The sequence below is a fragment of the Oncorhynchus keta genome, unplaced genomic scaffold (assembly GCF_023373465.1).
Source record: "Oncorhynchus keta strain PuntledgeMale-10-30-2019 unplaced genomic scaffold, Oket_V2 Un_contig_186_pilon_pilon, whole genome shotgun sequence".
Lineage (NCBI taxonomy): Eukaryota > Metazoa > Chordata > Actinopteri > Salmoniformes > Salmonidae > Oncorhynchus > Oncorhynchus keta.
This window is the reverse complement of record NW_026281058.1, coordinates 79,309-96,049: the sequence shown is the minus strand read 5'-3', so window position 1 is coordinate 96,049 and position 16,741 is coordinate 79,309. Positions and strand designations below refer to the sequence as shown.

At 44.6% G+C, this 16,741-nt stretch overlaps 1 protein-coding gene across 4 annotated transcripts; it reads left to right on the top strand.

The window, feature by feature from the left end:
- Positions 1-5,630: 5,630 nt before the first annotated feature.
- Positions 5,631-15,536, top strand: LOC127920248 (uncharacterized). 4 transcript variants are annotated; one of them, XR_008105458.1, is made up of 3 exons: positions 5,631-6,658; positions 13,415-13,664; positions 15,425-15,536. XR_008105458.1 is itself a non-coding variant. In XM_052504092.1 (2 exons), the coding sequence occupies exon 2, from the start codon at positions 9,305-9,307 to the stop codon at positions 12,065-12,067; it is 2,763 nt and encodes a 920-aa protein (XP_052360052.1). In that variant the 5' UTR covers positions 5,859-6,658; positions 8,401-9,304. The 4 variants fall into 4 exon arrangements, 1 of the variants encoding a protein (XP_052360052.1); XR_008105459.1 differs by lacking the exon at positions 13,415-13,664; XR_008105457.1 differs by lacking the exon at positions 15,425-15,536 and having other exon boundaries at positions 13,415-14,523.
- Positions 15,537-16,741: the final 1,205 nt, after the last annotated feature.

Sequence of the window (16,741 nt, the reverse complement as noted above, 5' to 3'; positions counted from 1 at the left end):
CACCACATGGAGGTGGTGGAAAAAGCACTTAAAAACCAGACATTCCCCACTGGCATGATGAGACAGGTGCATCGTGTCACCAACTTTATCAAACCATCTTCACCCACAGATAACACCACAACAAAATTATCACAGAACACACACCAGTGGATGCAAAACAACATGAACATACTACAGGCACATTACCGGTCAATCACCTACACTATTACACAACAAATAAACAGACCCAACACTCTGGCACTGACAATCGCAACAGGCTGGGCACATAAGAGGTACAAACATAAATTGACACCCACCACCATCATTAGAGTCGAAACCACCCTGAAACCCCCTCAGACCACTTCCTCTCCCCAACAAATAACTATACAGACCAACACAATAGGAGACCAACCACATACACTTCCAATAATAGAACACACCCCACTACAAATTTCCCGACCAACGATACTAACTCCAATTCCGAACCCAGTGCCCCTTCTCTCCTCAGCAGAGGAGTTTCCACCTCTATCAAAACCTCGCCCCCTGCCAAAAAAACAACCATATACCTACGGACACTATCACTGGGAAAACAACCGACCCTGAGTGAAACCTACAACCTCCACATACAGACTCTCTCCAAAACACATCTTCACTCCCCACCCCCAACACCCACTCTGGCTGATTCCTCCCTTTCCAAGCAAAAAGGAGAGGGAAACATAGCAACCCCTACAACCCCCACAACTGGAGAGGAGAAATGGAAAAGTCCAGTGGGCCCCCCTACTCCTAAAGCAGTCACCCCTACTCCTAAACCAGTCACATCTACTCCTAAAGCAGTCACCTCTACTCCTAAAGCAGTCACCTCTACTCCTAAAGCAGTCACCTCTACTCCTAAAGCAGTCACCTCTACTCCTAAAGCAGTCACCCCTATTCCAAAAGCAGTCACCCCTATCATAGCCCAGGTTCGCCACACAACCAACAGTCAAACAGAAACTTGTACACTTGCAGTCACCCCTACTCCTAAAGCAGTCACCCCTACTCCTAAAGCAGTCACCCCTACTCCTAAAGCAGTCACCCCTACCCCTAAAGCAGTCACCCCTACCCCTAAAGCAGTCACCCCTACCCCTAAAGCAGTCACCCCCCCTACCCCTAAAGCAGTCACCCCTACCCCTAAAGCAGTCACCCCTACCCCTAAAGCAGTCACCCCTACCCCTAAAGCAGTCACCCCTACTCCTAAAGCAGTCACCCCTAAAGCAGTCACCCCTATCATAGCCCAGGTTCACCACACAGCCAACAGTCAAACAGAAACAGATACACTTACAGCTACACCCATTAAACAAAACACTAACTGCAAAGGAGCACAGAGTAACGTATCAATATTACTCAGGGACATAATTACATCTGCTCCTCTTTCACCCACAGGAGGCGCCAGGCAAGGGGTACAGACAAGGACAGGGCAATTCAAGGGGCACATGACGAGGACTAAAGGGCAAGACAATGGGCAACACCCCAAAGCTCCCAAATCCGAACCCCCACAAAAACGAATATAGCTGTGCCTCTACCGGTCCAGGGTCCCTGTACAACTGGCGCCTCAAAATACCCCACCATCACACCCACCACAGCCCCACCTTCAACCCCAACCCCAACCACAGCCTATACCCACACACCCTTCCCAAAAACCCTTCTATCACAAGGCTAGGCCGAACTACAAGGTAGCAGATTGGAACATTGAGGGACATACACCAACACTCATCATAGGAGACTCAAATCTCAACCGGGTCCCACCATTCAATAACCCCAACATCCAGGTAGACAGTTACCCAGGGGCAACATTTTATCACTTCATAAAAGTACTGGAAAAAACCCCATACACACAGACACAGCGACGGTTGTCATCTCGGTGGGCCTGAACAATAAAGACCATGACCCATTCCAAACATCACTAAAACAGTTGTCAGTTATGCACAAGGAGGCAAAGAAAACATTTCCAAACGCAACAATATACATTCCTGTCATCAGCCATTCACCTCTTCTTACTCCACAGCAGAAGAGAAACCTTAAGCTCATCAACGCTTACATCACCACTAACTTCCCAACCCTATTAGAGATCCCACAAGACACATTTCACACAACAACAGATCTCATACACTGGACATCCACCACAGCAGACCTCATCTTTCAACACTGGTGTAGACAGTTAAATTTACATTAACCACAAGCCACAGTCTGGATAGAAATAACTTTTCTTGCAATCTCTCTCCTTCCCCAATAACCAGTGCAGATCCCCCACCAAGGGGAGCAGCGGACCGGTCAACAACTAATATCATGAATCTTTCCAAATCTTTCATACCCACAGCAGCACAGGTAAAGCTCCTGGAGAGAGGGTTGACATTCATCCCTCGCCCAAACAAATTTGATTGGGAGGAACTTCAAAGGGACACCCACAAATACCATAGAAGACTTAAACTGTTGGACTATTTTGACTACAACACAGAGGACAATCACCTACCATTTACTTTACCATCTACCTGGGAACCTAAAACCTCCCAGATAGATGGCAGAATCAGGAGACTAATTAGAATGGACAAAAACACACTTCACAATCATCAGACTCACACAGATAGGGAGGATAACCTCACACACGTAGAAAGACAGGCAATACAACAACTTAAAAACAACCCACACATCATCATTAAACCAGCAGATAAAGGTTCAAAAATAGTAATATTGGATAAACATCAATACATGTATGAAGCCAACAGACAGTTATCAAACACCAAACATTATAAACATATAGAAAACAGTATACAACCACAGACACAGACACAGCTAAGGACAATAATAAAAAGACTCTACGACCAACACTACATCACAGCAAAACAACGGGACTTTCTCTACGGTACAGACACCCCACGACCTAGACTATTCTATTTACTGTTAAAAGTACACAAGGAACCGGAGACATGGACAATTCCCTTTGAAGTTCCTCCTGGCAGACCGATTGTCTCAGACTGCAATAGTGAATCTTACAACATTTCACAATATATAGATCATCACATCAACCCTCTCTCCACTAGGCACCCCAGCTTCCTCAGGGACACCTACCACTTCATGGAGAGGATTGGACCCATAGTTGTTCCCTCCCATACACACATATTCACAATAGATATTGATAGCCTATACACCAACATAAATACAGCAACAGGAATACAAGCAATTAGAAACATCTTTAAGAGATACCCAGACAACACTAGACCGGACAAAGAAATATTACAACTATTAGAAATCAGCCTGACTAGTAATGACTTTTTATTCAATGACCAATATTACCTGCAGGTGGAGGGAACAGCTATGGGCAAGAAATTTGCACCTGCTTACGCCAACATATACATGGCTGAATGGGAGAGAGAGGCACTGGCCAAGTGTCCATATCAACCCACTTTCTATTACCGCTTTTTAGATGACATAATAGGAGCCTGGCCCCACGACATCCAGTTATTCACAAATTTTATAAACATTCTCAACGGTCATCATCCATCCATCAAGGTTAAATACACAATTCATCCGCAAGAAGTCAACTTCTTAGACACAACAGTTTTTTTCAGTAACAACAATCAATCACAGAAAACACTACACACTAGAGTCTACTTCAAACCAACAGACACACATGCTTTACTTCATAAACACAGTTACCACCCCAAACATACATTTAAGGGAATAATAAAATCACAAATTATACGGTTCTACAGGATATCATCTTGCAAGCAAGACCTGGATTATGCAATAAATATACTATTCAACGCACTTAGAAGAAGAGGATATTCAAAACGATTTTTAAGAACTATTAAAAACAACACATTGGCCGCCCTCCCTCCCATTCATCCAACACCCACAGACCACAGCAAATCATCCACCTCTCTTAACCCTAACCTCAACCCTACTCCTAACCTTAACCCCTCCCCAAACCTCACACCTAACCTTAACCCTCCCCTTAACCCCACGCCCAACCTTAACCTTTCCCTCAACCTCACACCTAACCCTAACCTCTCCCCAAACCCCACGCCTAACCCTAACCTCTCCCCAAACCCCACGCCTAACCCTAACCTCTCCCCAAACCCCACGCCTAACCCTTCCCTTAACCCCATACCTAACCTTAACCTTTCCCCAAACCCCAACCCTAACCCTAACCCCACTCCTAACCTTAACCTTTCCCTTAACCCCACGCCTAACCTTAATCTTCCCCGTAACCCCACACCTAACCTTAACCCCTCCCCAAACCCCACGCCTAATCCTAACCTCTCCTCAAACCTCACGCCTAACCTTAACCTTTCCCTTAACCCCACGCCTAACCCTAATGTGTACCATTACCCTAACCAGGGTTCTCATCCTATCTCCCTCCCTCACCCTAACCCTGACTCCCCTGGAAAGTGATCTGCACCAACCACTAAACCGGAACACTTCCTCTGTCTCCCCTCCTTTGTCATCAATACTCAATCAACAGACAACTATCATCCCCCTAGTAACCACATTTTCACATAGAATTAGACCCCTACATCAATCATTCAAACACAACTTCTCTACAGTTCAGCACACTTACATACCACTCAAACCATACAGAATTATCTCAGCATTTAGAAAGAACAAAAACTTAAAGGACATGCTCACCAAAGCAAGATTCAGTAGCAAGCCACCACAAGACCTCAAACCTCATAACGTCCATTTTCGACAGATAAAGTTCATTACAAATATACATAGCCACACATCAGCACCAGTACAAGAATCTTATTCATTGAACACACATAACACCATTTATATCATTACATGCACACTTTGCAATAAACAATACATTGGAGAAACCAAACACACCATAGAAACCAGACTCAAACAACACCTGTATAACATTAAAAGGGCACACCTACAAACAGAACTCATAACCCACTTCCAGGAGCATCCCATCACTCACCTTACCATATCAGGGTTACAGGCACATATAGGCTGGACCTGTGGGCAGCGAAAGAGGGTAGAACGGGAGTGGATCCAGCACCTACAGACAATAACGCCAAATGGCCTGAACGAGAGGTTTTAGAAAATGGGTTTTAACAGACAGAAAAATGGATGGAGAAGAACATGGTTTTATTCATAATTTATTTTTATTCTCTATAGATTTATGTCTTGTTTGGTTTTAGTTTGGCACTGCCTCTTTTAGGTTTTTCTGTCCTTTAACAAAACAATAAAACCATTTAAATGCACAATATGGCGTTTATGTTCACATTTAACAACACTATGGTTGAATGAATCTCTCACCACATTGACTTCTGTACTGCCATCCAAAAAAAGAGGCAACTTGGAGCTTACCTCAGTTTTATTTATGGTCTTAGGAGGACATCTACGGGCTTTTTTAAGTACTACACCTATTAGATTAGATTATCACACATGGGAGGGATAAACAGGAGATAGGCCAGTGCACCGTAAAACGAACTAGTTGAAACGAAACACATTTATATTTAAAACCTAACCCTAGCCCGTGCCATCCCTGGGTTGTCCCTCTACAAGCATAGCACTGCCCTCAGGTGCTGGCTTCTGCTCCCCGGGTGGCGTGTTGCTCCTCCGCTGTCCACGGGTCATACACATCTGGACGCACCGGGAGCAATAGCTGTGAATCACAGCAACATCTAACATTGATTCACTCTTCTCTCCCCCAACACTGTTATTAATTTTTATTTCTTTGATTTGTCTCATTGTGCTAGAGGGATCGAATTGTATTCACATATAGAACTACAAATAACAACTAAGGAAATACAGAATAATAGAAACATTTAATATAATTGAACAGAGTAACAAGACGGGGACAGAATAGGGAGGGAAAGTTAGGGAAGTAAAGTATCAGAGAGGGAAATACTGGGATAAATGAGGGACTATCATGACAAAGGATATTTAGCTGACAGAAGATCTGACTGGGAATATCGTTAGGTTAATTTAGAACAAAGTCTGGAAACTGAACGGAAAAGCAAACAGAAGAAAGAGGAGCTCAACATATAAGCTCTTGTAAGGCCATACATTTCCCGCCTTTGAGTATCTCCCGCGGGTAAATTGAACCAATAAGATAACAGAAAGATAGAAACGCCCAATTTGGGCGCAGCGGCTGGGTCTCTCCCTCCTAATTGCGCCCATCTTTAAAAGATACAGGGTTCTCGGTCGAGGAAAAGATCCCTCTGAAGAAGCAGAAAGTTCTGCGAAACGTCAGGGCTTTGCAAACAGGACTTCACAGTGGATTTTAACATTGCTTGGCTTTTAATCACCTTTTTGATTTTAACCAATATAATTAAAAGTTACGTTTTAGAATTAAGATGTGGAGGGGTAAGGGGGAGCTCATTGTCTAAAGGTGCACAGACACTTGGGGAAACAATTGGGATTTTAAACCTGTGGGACCAGATTTTTTAACAGGATTGGACCCAGAAAGAACAACTGATTACTGCCCCAGCCTTTGAATTCGGGAACCCTAAGAAACAATCGGTACACCTCATCTCCATCTCTATATGGCAATAACCCGGTCTGCAAAGAACACGGCGAAAGATCAACGGATCACAGCACCAGCCCTGGAGTTCGGGAACATCAAGAAACAACCATAACCTCATCTCTACCTTCATACTTCAATAAACCCGGCAGACAAAATAACAAGGCGGTAAGGACTGGCTCTGAGCAGCACAAAAAGTATCGTGCTGTTCAGGCCTTCACATCTTCTATTTCTAAATATAGTATTGCCCTGCTTTTTTGAATTACACTGTCCGGTCCTCCTCGACCGAGAACAACCCGATTGTAGGGTACTAACTAGGAAGCGCAGTATTTAGGTATTTTAGCCTCAGGGTTTAGGAACAATGCAGGCACTAATGAATCTAAAGACCAGGTCATATGATAGGATACCACAAACCCAACCCTATGCATACAGACGGCCGGGCCGATACGAACCCCCAGATGAGGAGACAAGACAGACTGCCAAACTGTATTTTAAATTAATACAGGCAACCCACCACATGGAGGTGGTGGAAAAAGCACTTAAAAACCAGACATTCCCCACTGGCATGATGAGACAGGTGCATCGTGTCACCAACTTTATCAAACCATCTTCACCCACAGATAACACCACAACAAAATTATCACAGAACACACACCAGTGGATGCAAAACAACATGAACATACTACAGGCACATTACCGGTCAATCACCTACACTATTACACAACAAATAAACAGACCCAACACTCTGGCACTGACAATCGCAACAGGCTGGGCACATAAGAGGTACAAACATAAATTGACACCCACCACCATCATTAGAGTCGAAACCACCCTGAAACCCCTCAGACCACTTCCTCTCCCCAACAAATAACTATACAGACCAACACAATAGGAGACCAACCACATACACTTCCAATAATAGAACACACCCCACTACAAATTTCCCGACCAACGATACTAACTCCAATTCCGAACCCAGTGCCCCTTCTCTCCTCAGCAGAGGAGTTTCCACCTCTATCAAAACCTCGCCCCCTGCCAAAAAAACAACCATCATACCTACGGACACTATCACTGGGAAAACAACCGACCCTGAGTGAAACCTACAACCTCCACATACAGACTCTCTCCAAAACACATCTTCACTCCCCACCCCCAACACCCACTCTGGCTGATTCCTCCTTTCCAAGCAAAAAGGAGAGGGAAACATAGCAACCCCTACAACCCCCACAACTGGAGAGGAGAAATGGAAAAGTCCAGTGGGCCCCCCTACTCCTAAAGCAGTCACCCCTACTCCTAAAGCAGTCACATCTACTCCTAAAGCAGTCACCTCTACTCCTAAAGCAGTCACCTCTACTCCTAAAGCAGTCACCTCTACTCCTAAAGCAGTCACCTCTACTCCTAAAGCAGTCACCCCTATTCCAAAAGCAGTCACCCCTATCATAGCCCAGGTTCGCCACACAACCAACAGTCAAACAGAAACTTGTACACTTGCAGTCACCCCTACTCCTAAAGCAGTCACCCCTACTCCTAAAGCAGTCACCCCTACTCCTAAAGCAGTCACCCCTACCCCTAAAGCAGTCACCCCTACCCCTAAAGCAGTCACCCCTACCCCTAAAGCAGTCACCCCTACCCCTAAAGCAGTCACCCCTACCCCTAAAGCAGTCACCCCTACCCCTAAAGCAGTCACCCCTACCCCTAAAGCAGTCACCCCTACCCTAAAGCAGTCACCCCTACTCCTAAAGCAGTCACCCCTATCATAGCCCAGGTTCACCACACAGCCAACAGTCAAACAGAAACAGATACACTTACAGCTACACCCATTAAACAAAACACTAACTGCAAAGGAGCACAGAGTAACGTATCAATATTACTCAGGGACATAATTACATCTGCTCCTCTTTCACCCACAGGAGGCGCCAGGCAAGGGGTACAGACAAGGACAGGGCAATTCAAGGGGCACATGACGAGGACTAAAGGGCAAGACAATGGGCAACACCCCAAAGCTCCCAAATCCGAACCCCCACAAAAAACGAATATAGCTGTGCCTCTACCGGTCCAGGGTCCCTGTACAACTGGCGCCTCAAAATACCCACCATCACACCCACCACAGCCCCACCTTCAACCCCAACCCCAACCACAGCCTATACCCACACACCCTTCCCAAAAACCCTTCTATCACAAGGCTAGGCCGAACTACAAGGTAGCAGATTGGAACATTGAGGGACATACACCAACACTCATCATAGGAGACTCAAATCTCAACCGGGTCCCACCATTCAATAACCCCAACATCCAGGTAGACAGTTACCCAGGGGCAACATTTTATCACTTCATAAAAGTACTGGAAAAAACCCCCATACACACAGACACAGCGACGGTTGTCATCTCGGTGGGCCTGAACAATAAAGACCATGACCCATTCCAAACATCACTAAAACAGTTGTCAGTTATGCACAAGGAGGCAAAGAAAACATTTCCAAACGCAACAATATACATTCCTGTCATCAGCCATTCACCTCTTCTTACTCCACAGCAGAAGAGAAACCTTAAGCTCATCAACGCTTACATCACCACTAACTTCCCAACCCTATTAGAGATCCCACAAGACACATTTCACACAACAACAGATCTCATACACTGGACATCCACCACAGCAGACCTCATCTTTCAACACTGGTGTAGACAGTTAAATTTACATTAACCACAAGCCACAGTCTGGATAGAAATAACTTTTCTTGCAATCTCTCTCCTTCCCCAATAACCAGTGCAGATCCCCCACCAAGGGGAGCAGCGGACCGGTCAACAACTAATATCATGAATCTTTCCAAATCTTTCATACCCACAGCAGCACAGGTAAAGCTCCTGGAGAGAGGGTTGACATTCATCCCTCGCCCAAACAAATTTGATTGGGAGGAACTTCAAAGGGACACCCACAAATACCATAGAAGACTTAAACTGTTGGACTATTTTGACTACAACACAGAGGACAATCACCTACCATTTACTTTACCATCTACCTGGGAACCTAAAACCTCCCAGATAGATGGCAGAATCAGGAGACTAATTAGAATGGACAAAAACACACTTCACAATCATCAGACTCACACAGATAGGGAGGATAACCTCACACACGTAGAAAGACAGGCAATACAACAACTTAAAAACAACCCACACATCATCATTAAACCAGCAGATAAAGGTTCAAAAATAGTAATATTGGATAAACATCAATACATGTATGAAGCCAACAGACAGTTATCAAACACCAAACATTATAAACATATAGAAAACAGTATACAACCACAGACACAGACACAGCTAAGGACAATAATAAAAAGACTCTACGACCAACACTACATCACAGCAAAACAACGGGACTTTCTCTACGGTACAGACACCCCACGACCTAGACTATTCTATTTACTGTTAAAAGTACACAAGGAACCGGAGACATGGACAATTCCCTTTGAAGTTCCTCCTGGCAGACCGATTGTCTCAGACTGCAATAGTGAATCTTACAACATTTCACAATATATAGATCATCACATCAACCCTCTCTCCACTAGGCACCCCAGCTTCCTCAGGGACACCTACCACTTCATGGAGAGGATTGGACCCATAGTTGTTCCCTCCCATACACACATATTCACAATAGATATTGATAGCCTATACACCAACATAAATACAGCAACAGGAATACAAGCAATTAGAAACATCTTTAAGAGATACCCAGACAACACTAGACCGGACAAAGAAATATTACAACTATTAGAAATCAGCCTGACTAGTAATGACTTTTTATTCAATGACCAATATTACCTGCAGGTGGAGGGAACAGCTATGGGCAAGAAATTTGCACCTGCTTACGCCAACATATACATGGCTGAATGGGAGAGAGAGGCACTGGCCAAGTGTCCATATCAACCCACTTTCTATTACCGCTTTTTAGATGACATAATAGGAGCCTGGCCCCACGACATCCAGTTATTCACAAATTTTATAAACATTCTCAACGGTCATCATCCATCCATCAAGGTTAAATACACAATTCATCCGCAAGAAGTCAACTTCTTAGACACAACAGTTTTTTTCAGTAACAACAATCAATCACAGAAAACACTACACACTAGAGTCTACTTCAAACCAACAGACACACATGCTTTACTTCATAAACACAGTTACCACCCCAAACATACATTTAAGGGAATAATAAAATCACAAATTATACGGTTCTACAGGATATCATCTTGCAAGCAAGACCTGGATTATGCAATAAATATACTATTCAACGCACTTAGAAGAAGAGGATATTCAAAACGATTTTTAAGAACTATTAAAAACAACACATTGGCCGCCCTCCCTCCCATTCATCCAACACCCACAGACCACAGCAAATCATCCACCTCTCTTAACCCTAACCTCAACCCTACTCCTAACCTTAACCCCTCCCCAAACCTCACACCTAACCTTAACCCTCCCCTTAACCCCACGCCCAACCTTAACCTTTCCCTCAACCTCACACCTAACCCTAACCTCTCCCCAAACCCCACGCCTAACCCTAACCTCTCCCCAAACCCCACGCCTAACCCTAACCTCTCCCCAAACCCCACGCCTAACCCTTCCCTTAACCCCATACCTAACCTTAACCTTTCCCCAAACCCCAACCCTAACCCTAACCCCACTCCTAACCTTAACCTTTCCCTTAACCCCACGCCTAACCTTAATCTTCCCCGTAACCCCACACCTAACCTTAACCCCTCCCCAAACCCCACGCCTAATCCTAACCTCTCCTCAAACCTCACGCCTAACCTTAACCTTTCCCTTAACCCCACGCCTAACCCTAATGTGTACCATTACCCTAACCAGGGTTCTCATCCTATCTCCCTCCCTCACCCTAACCCTGACTCCCCTATGGAAAGTGATCTGCACCAACCACTAAACCGGAACACTTCCTCTGTCTCCCCTCCTTTGTCATCAATACTCAATCAACAGACAACTATCATCCCCCTAGTAACCACATTTTCACATAGAATTAGACCCCTACATCAATCATTCAAACACAACTTCTCTACAGTTCAGCACACTTACATACCACTCAAACCATACAGAATTATCTCAGCATTTAGAAAGAACAAAAACTTAAAGGACATGCTCACCAAAGCAAGATTCAGTAGCAAGCCACCACAAGACCTCAAACCTCATAACGTCCATTTTCGACAGATAAAGTTCATTACAAATATACATAGCCACACATCAGCACCAGTACAAGAATCTTATTCATTGAACACACATAACACCATTTATATCATTACATGCACACTTTGCAATAAACAATACATTGGAGAAACCAAACACACCATAGAAACCAGACTCAAACAACACCTGTATAACATTAAAAGGGCACACCTACAAACAGAACTCATAACCCACTTCCAGGAGCATCCCATCACTCACCTTACCATATCAGGGTTACAGGCACATATAGGCTGGACCTGTGGGCAGCGAAAGAGGGTAGAACGGGAGTGGATCCAGCACCTACAGACAATAACGCCAAATGGCCTGAACGAGAGGTTTTAGAAAATGGGTTTTAACAGACAGAAAAATGGATGGAGAAGAACATGGTTTTATTCATAATTTATTTTTATTCTCTATAGATTTATGTCTTGTTTGGTTTTAGTTTGGCACTGCCTCTTTTAGGTTTTTCTGTCCTTTAACAAAACAATAAAACCATTTAAATGCACAATATGGCGTTTATGTTCACATTTAACAACACTATGGTTGAATGAATCTCTCACCACATTGACTTCTGTACTGCCATCCAAAAAAAGAGGCAACTTGGAGCTTACCTCAGTTTTATTTATGGTCTTAGGAGGACATCTACGGGCTTTTTTAAGTACTACACCTATTAGATTAGATTATCACACATGGGAGGGATAAACAGGAGATAGGCCAGTGCACCGTAAAACGAACTAGTTGAAACGAAACACATTTATATTTAAAACCTAACCCTAGCCCGTGCCATCCCTGGGTTGTCCCTCTACAAGCATAGCACTGCCCTCAGGTGCTGGCTTCTGCTCCCCGGGTGGCGTGTTGCTCCTCCGCTGTCCACGGGTCATACACATCTGGACGCACCGGGAGAGCAATAGCTGTGAATCACAGCAACATCTAACATTGATTCACTCTTCTCTCCCCCAACACTGTTATTAATTTTTATTTCTTTGATTTGTCTCATTGTGCTAGAGGGATCGAATTGTATTCACATATAGAACTACAAATAACAACTAAGGAAATACAGAATAATAGAAAAATTTAATATAATTGAACAGAGTAACAAGACGGGGACAGAATAGGGAGGGAAAGTTAGGGAAGTAAAGTATCAGAGAGGGAAATACTGGGATAAATGAGGGACTATCATGACAAAGGATATTTAGCTGACAGAAGATCTGACTGGGAATATCGTTAGGTTAATTTAGAACAAAGTCTGGAAACTGAACGGAAAAGCAAACAGAAGAAAGAGGAGCTCAACATATAAGCTCTTGTAAGGCCATACATTTCCCGCCTTTGAGTATCTCCCGCGGGTAAATTGAACCAATAAGATAACAGAAAGATAGAAACGCCCAATTTGGGCGCAGCGGCTGGGTCTCTCCCTCCTAATTGCGCCCATCTTTAAAAGATACAGGGTTCTCGGTCGAGGAAAAGATCCCTCTGAAGAAGCAGAAAGTTCTGCGAAACGTCAGGGCTTTGCAAACAGGACTTCACAGTGGATTTTAACATTGCTTGGCTTTTAATCACCTTTTTGATTTTAACCAATATAATTAAAAGTTACGTTTTAGAATTAAGATGTGGAGGGGTAAGGGGAGCTCATTGTCTAAAGGTGCACAGACACTTGGGGAAACAATTGGGATTTTAAACCTGTGGGACCAGATTTTTTAACAGGATTGGACCCAGAAAGAACAACTGATTACTGCCCCAGCCTTTGAATTCGGGAACCCTAAGAAACAATCGGTACACCTCATCTCCATCTCTATATGGCAATAACCCGGTCTGCAAAGAACACGGCGAAAGATCAACGGATCACAGCACCAGCCCTGGAGTTCGGGAACATCAAGAAACAACCATAACCTCATCTCTACCTTCATACTTCAATAAACCCGGCAGACAAAATAACAAGGCGGTAAGGACTGGCTCTGAGCAGCACAAAAAGTATCGTGCTGTTCAGGCCTTCACATCTTCTATTTCTAAATATAGTATTGCCCTGCTTTTTTGAATTACACTGTCCGGTCCTCCTCGACCGAGAACAACCCGATTGTAGGGTACTAACTAGGAAGCGCAGTATTTAGGTATTTTAGCCTCAGGGTTTAGGAACAATGCAGGCACTAATGAATCTAAAGACCAGGTCATATGATAGGATACCACAAACCCAACCCTATGCATACAGACGGCCGGGCCGATACGAACCCCCAGATGAGGAGACAAGACAGACTGCCAAACTGTATTTTAAATTAATACAGGCAACCCACCACATGGAGGTGGTGGAAAAAGCACTTAAAAACCAGACATTCCCCACTGGCATGATGAGACAGGTGCATCGTGTCACCAACTTTATCAAACCATCTTCACCCACAGATAACACCACAACAAAATTATCACAGAACACACACCAGTGGATGCAAAACAACATGAACATACTACAGGCACATTACCGGTCAATCACCTACACTATTACACAACAAATAAACAGACCCAACACTCTGGCACTGACAATCGCAACAGGCTGGGCACATAAGAGGTACAAACATAAATTGACACCCACCACCATCATTAGAGTCGAAACCACCCTGAAACCCCCTCAGACCACTTCCTCTCCCCAACAAATAACTATACAGACCAACACAATAGGAGACCAACCACATACACTTCCAATAATAGAACACACCCCACTACAAATTTCCCGACCAACGATACTAACTCCAATTCCGAACCCAGTGCCCCTTCTCTCCTCAGCAGAGGAGTTTCCACCTCTATCAAAACCTCGCCCCTGCCAAAAAAACAACCATCATACCTACGGACACTATCACTGGGAAAACAACCGACCCTGAGTGAAACCTACAACCTCCACATACAGACTCTCTCCAAAACACATCTTCACTCCCCACCCCCAACACCCACTCTGGCTGATTCCTCCCTTTCCAAGCAAAAAGGAGAGGGAAACATAGCAACCCCTACAACCCCCACAACTGGAGAGGAGAAATGGAAAAGTCCAGTGGGCCCCCCTACTCCTAAAGCAGTCACCCCTACTCCTAAAGCAGTCACATCTACTCCTAAAGCAGTCACCTCTACTCCTAAAGCAGTCACCTCTACTCCTAAAGCAGTCACCTCTACTCCTAAAGCAGTCACCTCTACTCCTAAAGCAGTCACCCCTATTCCAAAAGCAGTCACCCCTATCATAGCCCAGGTTCGCCACACAACCAACAGTCAAACAGAAACTTGTACACTTGCAGTCACCCCTACTCCTAAAGCAGTCACCCCTACTCCTAAAGCAGTCACCCCTACTCCTAAAGCAGTCACCCCTACCCCTAAAGCAGTCACCCCTACCCCTAAAGCAGTCACCCCTACCCCTAAAGCAGTCACCCCTACCCCTAAAGCAGTCACCCCTACCCCTAAAGCAGTCAACCCCTAAAGCAGTCACCCCTACCCCTAAAGCAGTCACCCCTACCCCTAAAGCAGTCACCCCTACCCCTAAAGCAGTCACCCCTACTCCTAAAGCAGTCACCCCTATCATAGCCCAGGTTCACCACACAGCCAACAGTCAAACAGAAACAGATACACTTACAGCTACACCCATTAAACAAAACACTAACTGCAAAGGAGCACAGAGTAACGTATCAATATTACTCAGGGACATAATTACATCTGCTCCTCTTTCACCCACAGGAGGCGCCAGGCAAGGGGTACAGACAAGGACAGGGCAATTCAAGGGGCACATGACGAGGACTAAAGGGCAAGACAATGGGCAACACCCCAAAGCTCCCAAATCCGAACCCCCACAAAAACGAATATAGCTGTGCCTCTACCGGTCCAGGGTCCCTGTACAACTGGCGCCTCAAAATACCCACCATCACACCCACCACAGCCCCACCTTCAACCCCAACCCCAACCACAGCCTATACCCACACACCCTTCCCAAAACCCTTCTATCACAAGGCTAGGCCGAACTACAAGGTAGCAGATTGGAACATTGAGGGACATACACCAACACTCATCATAGGAGACTCAAATCTCAACCGGGTCCCACCATTCAATAACCCCAACATCCAGGTAGACAGTTACCCAGGGGCAACATTTTATCACTTCATAAAAGTACTGGAAAAAACCCCATACACACAGACACAGCGACGGTTGTCATCTCGGTGGGCCTGAACAATAAAGACCATGACCCATTCCAAACATCACTAAAACAGTTGTCAGTTATGCACAAGGAGGCAAAGAAAACATTTCCAAACGCAACAATATACATTCCTGTCATCAGCCATTCACCTCTTCTTACTCCACAGCAGAAGAGAAACCTTAAGCTCATCAACGCTTACATCACCACTAACTTCCCAACCCTATTAGAGATCCCACAAGACACATTTCACACAACAACAGATCTCATACACTGGACATCCACCACAGCAGACCTCATCTTTCAACACTGGTGTAGACAGTTAAATTACATTAACCACAAGCCACAGTCTGGATAGAAATAACTTTTCTTGCAATCTCTCTCCTTCCCCAATAACCAGTGCAGATCCCCCACCAAGGGGAGCAGCGGACCGGTCAACAACTAATATCATGAATCTTTCCAAATCTTTCATACCCACAGCAGCACAGGTAAAGCTCCTGGAGAGAGGGTTGACATTCATCCCTCGCCCAAACAAATTTGATTGGGAGGAACTTCAAAGGGACACCCACAAATACCATAGAAGACTTAAACTGTTGGACTATTTTGACTACAACACAGAGGACAATCACCTACCATTTACTTTACCATCTACCTGGGAACCTAAAACCTCCCAGATAGATGGCAGAATCAGGAGACTAATTAGAATGGACAAAAACACACTTCACAATCATCAGACTCACACAGATAGGGAGGATAACCTCACACACGTAGAAAGACAGGCAATACAACAACTTAAAAACAACCCACACATCATCATTAAACCAGCAGATAAAGGTTCAAAAATAGTAATATTGGATAAACATCAA

What these genes read in the sequence shown, in the direction of transcription:
- LOC127920248 (XM_052504092.1), top strand. Translation starts at nt 9,305, where the DNA reads ATGAATCTTTCCAAATCTTTCATACCCACAGCAGCACAGGTAAAGCTC.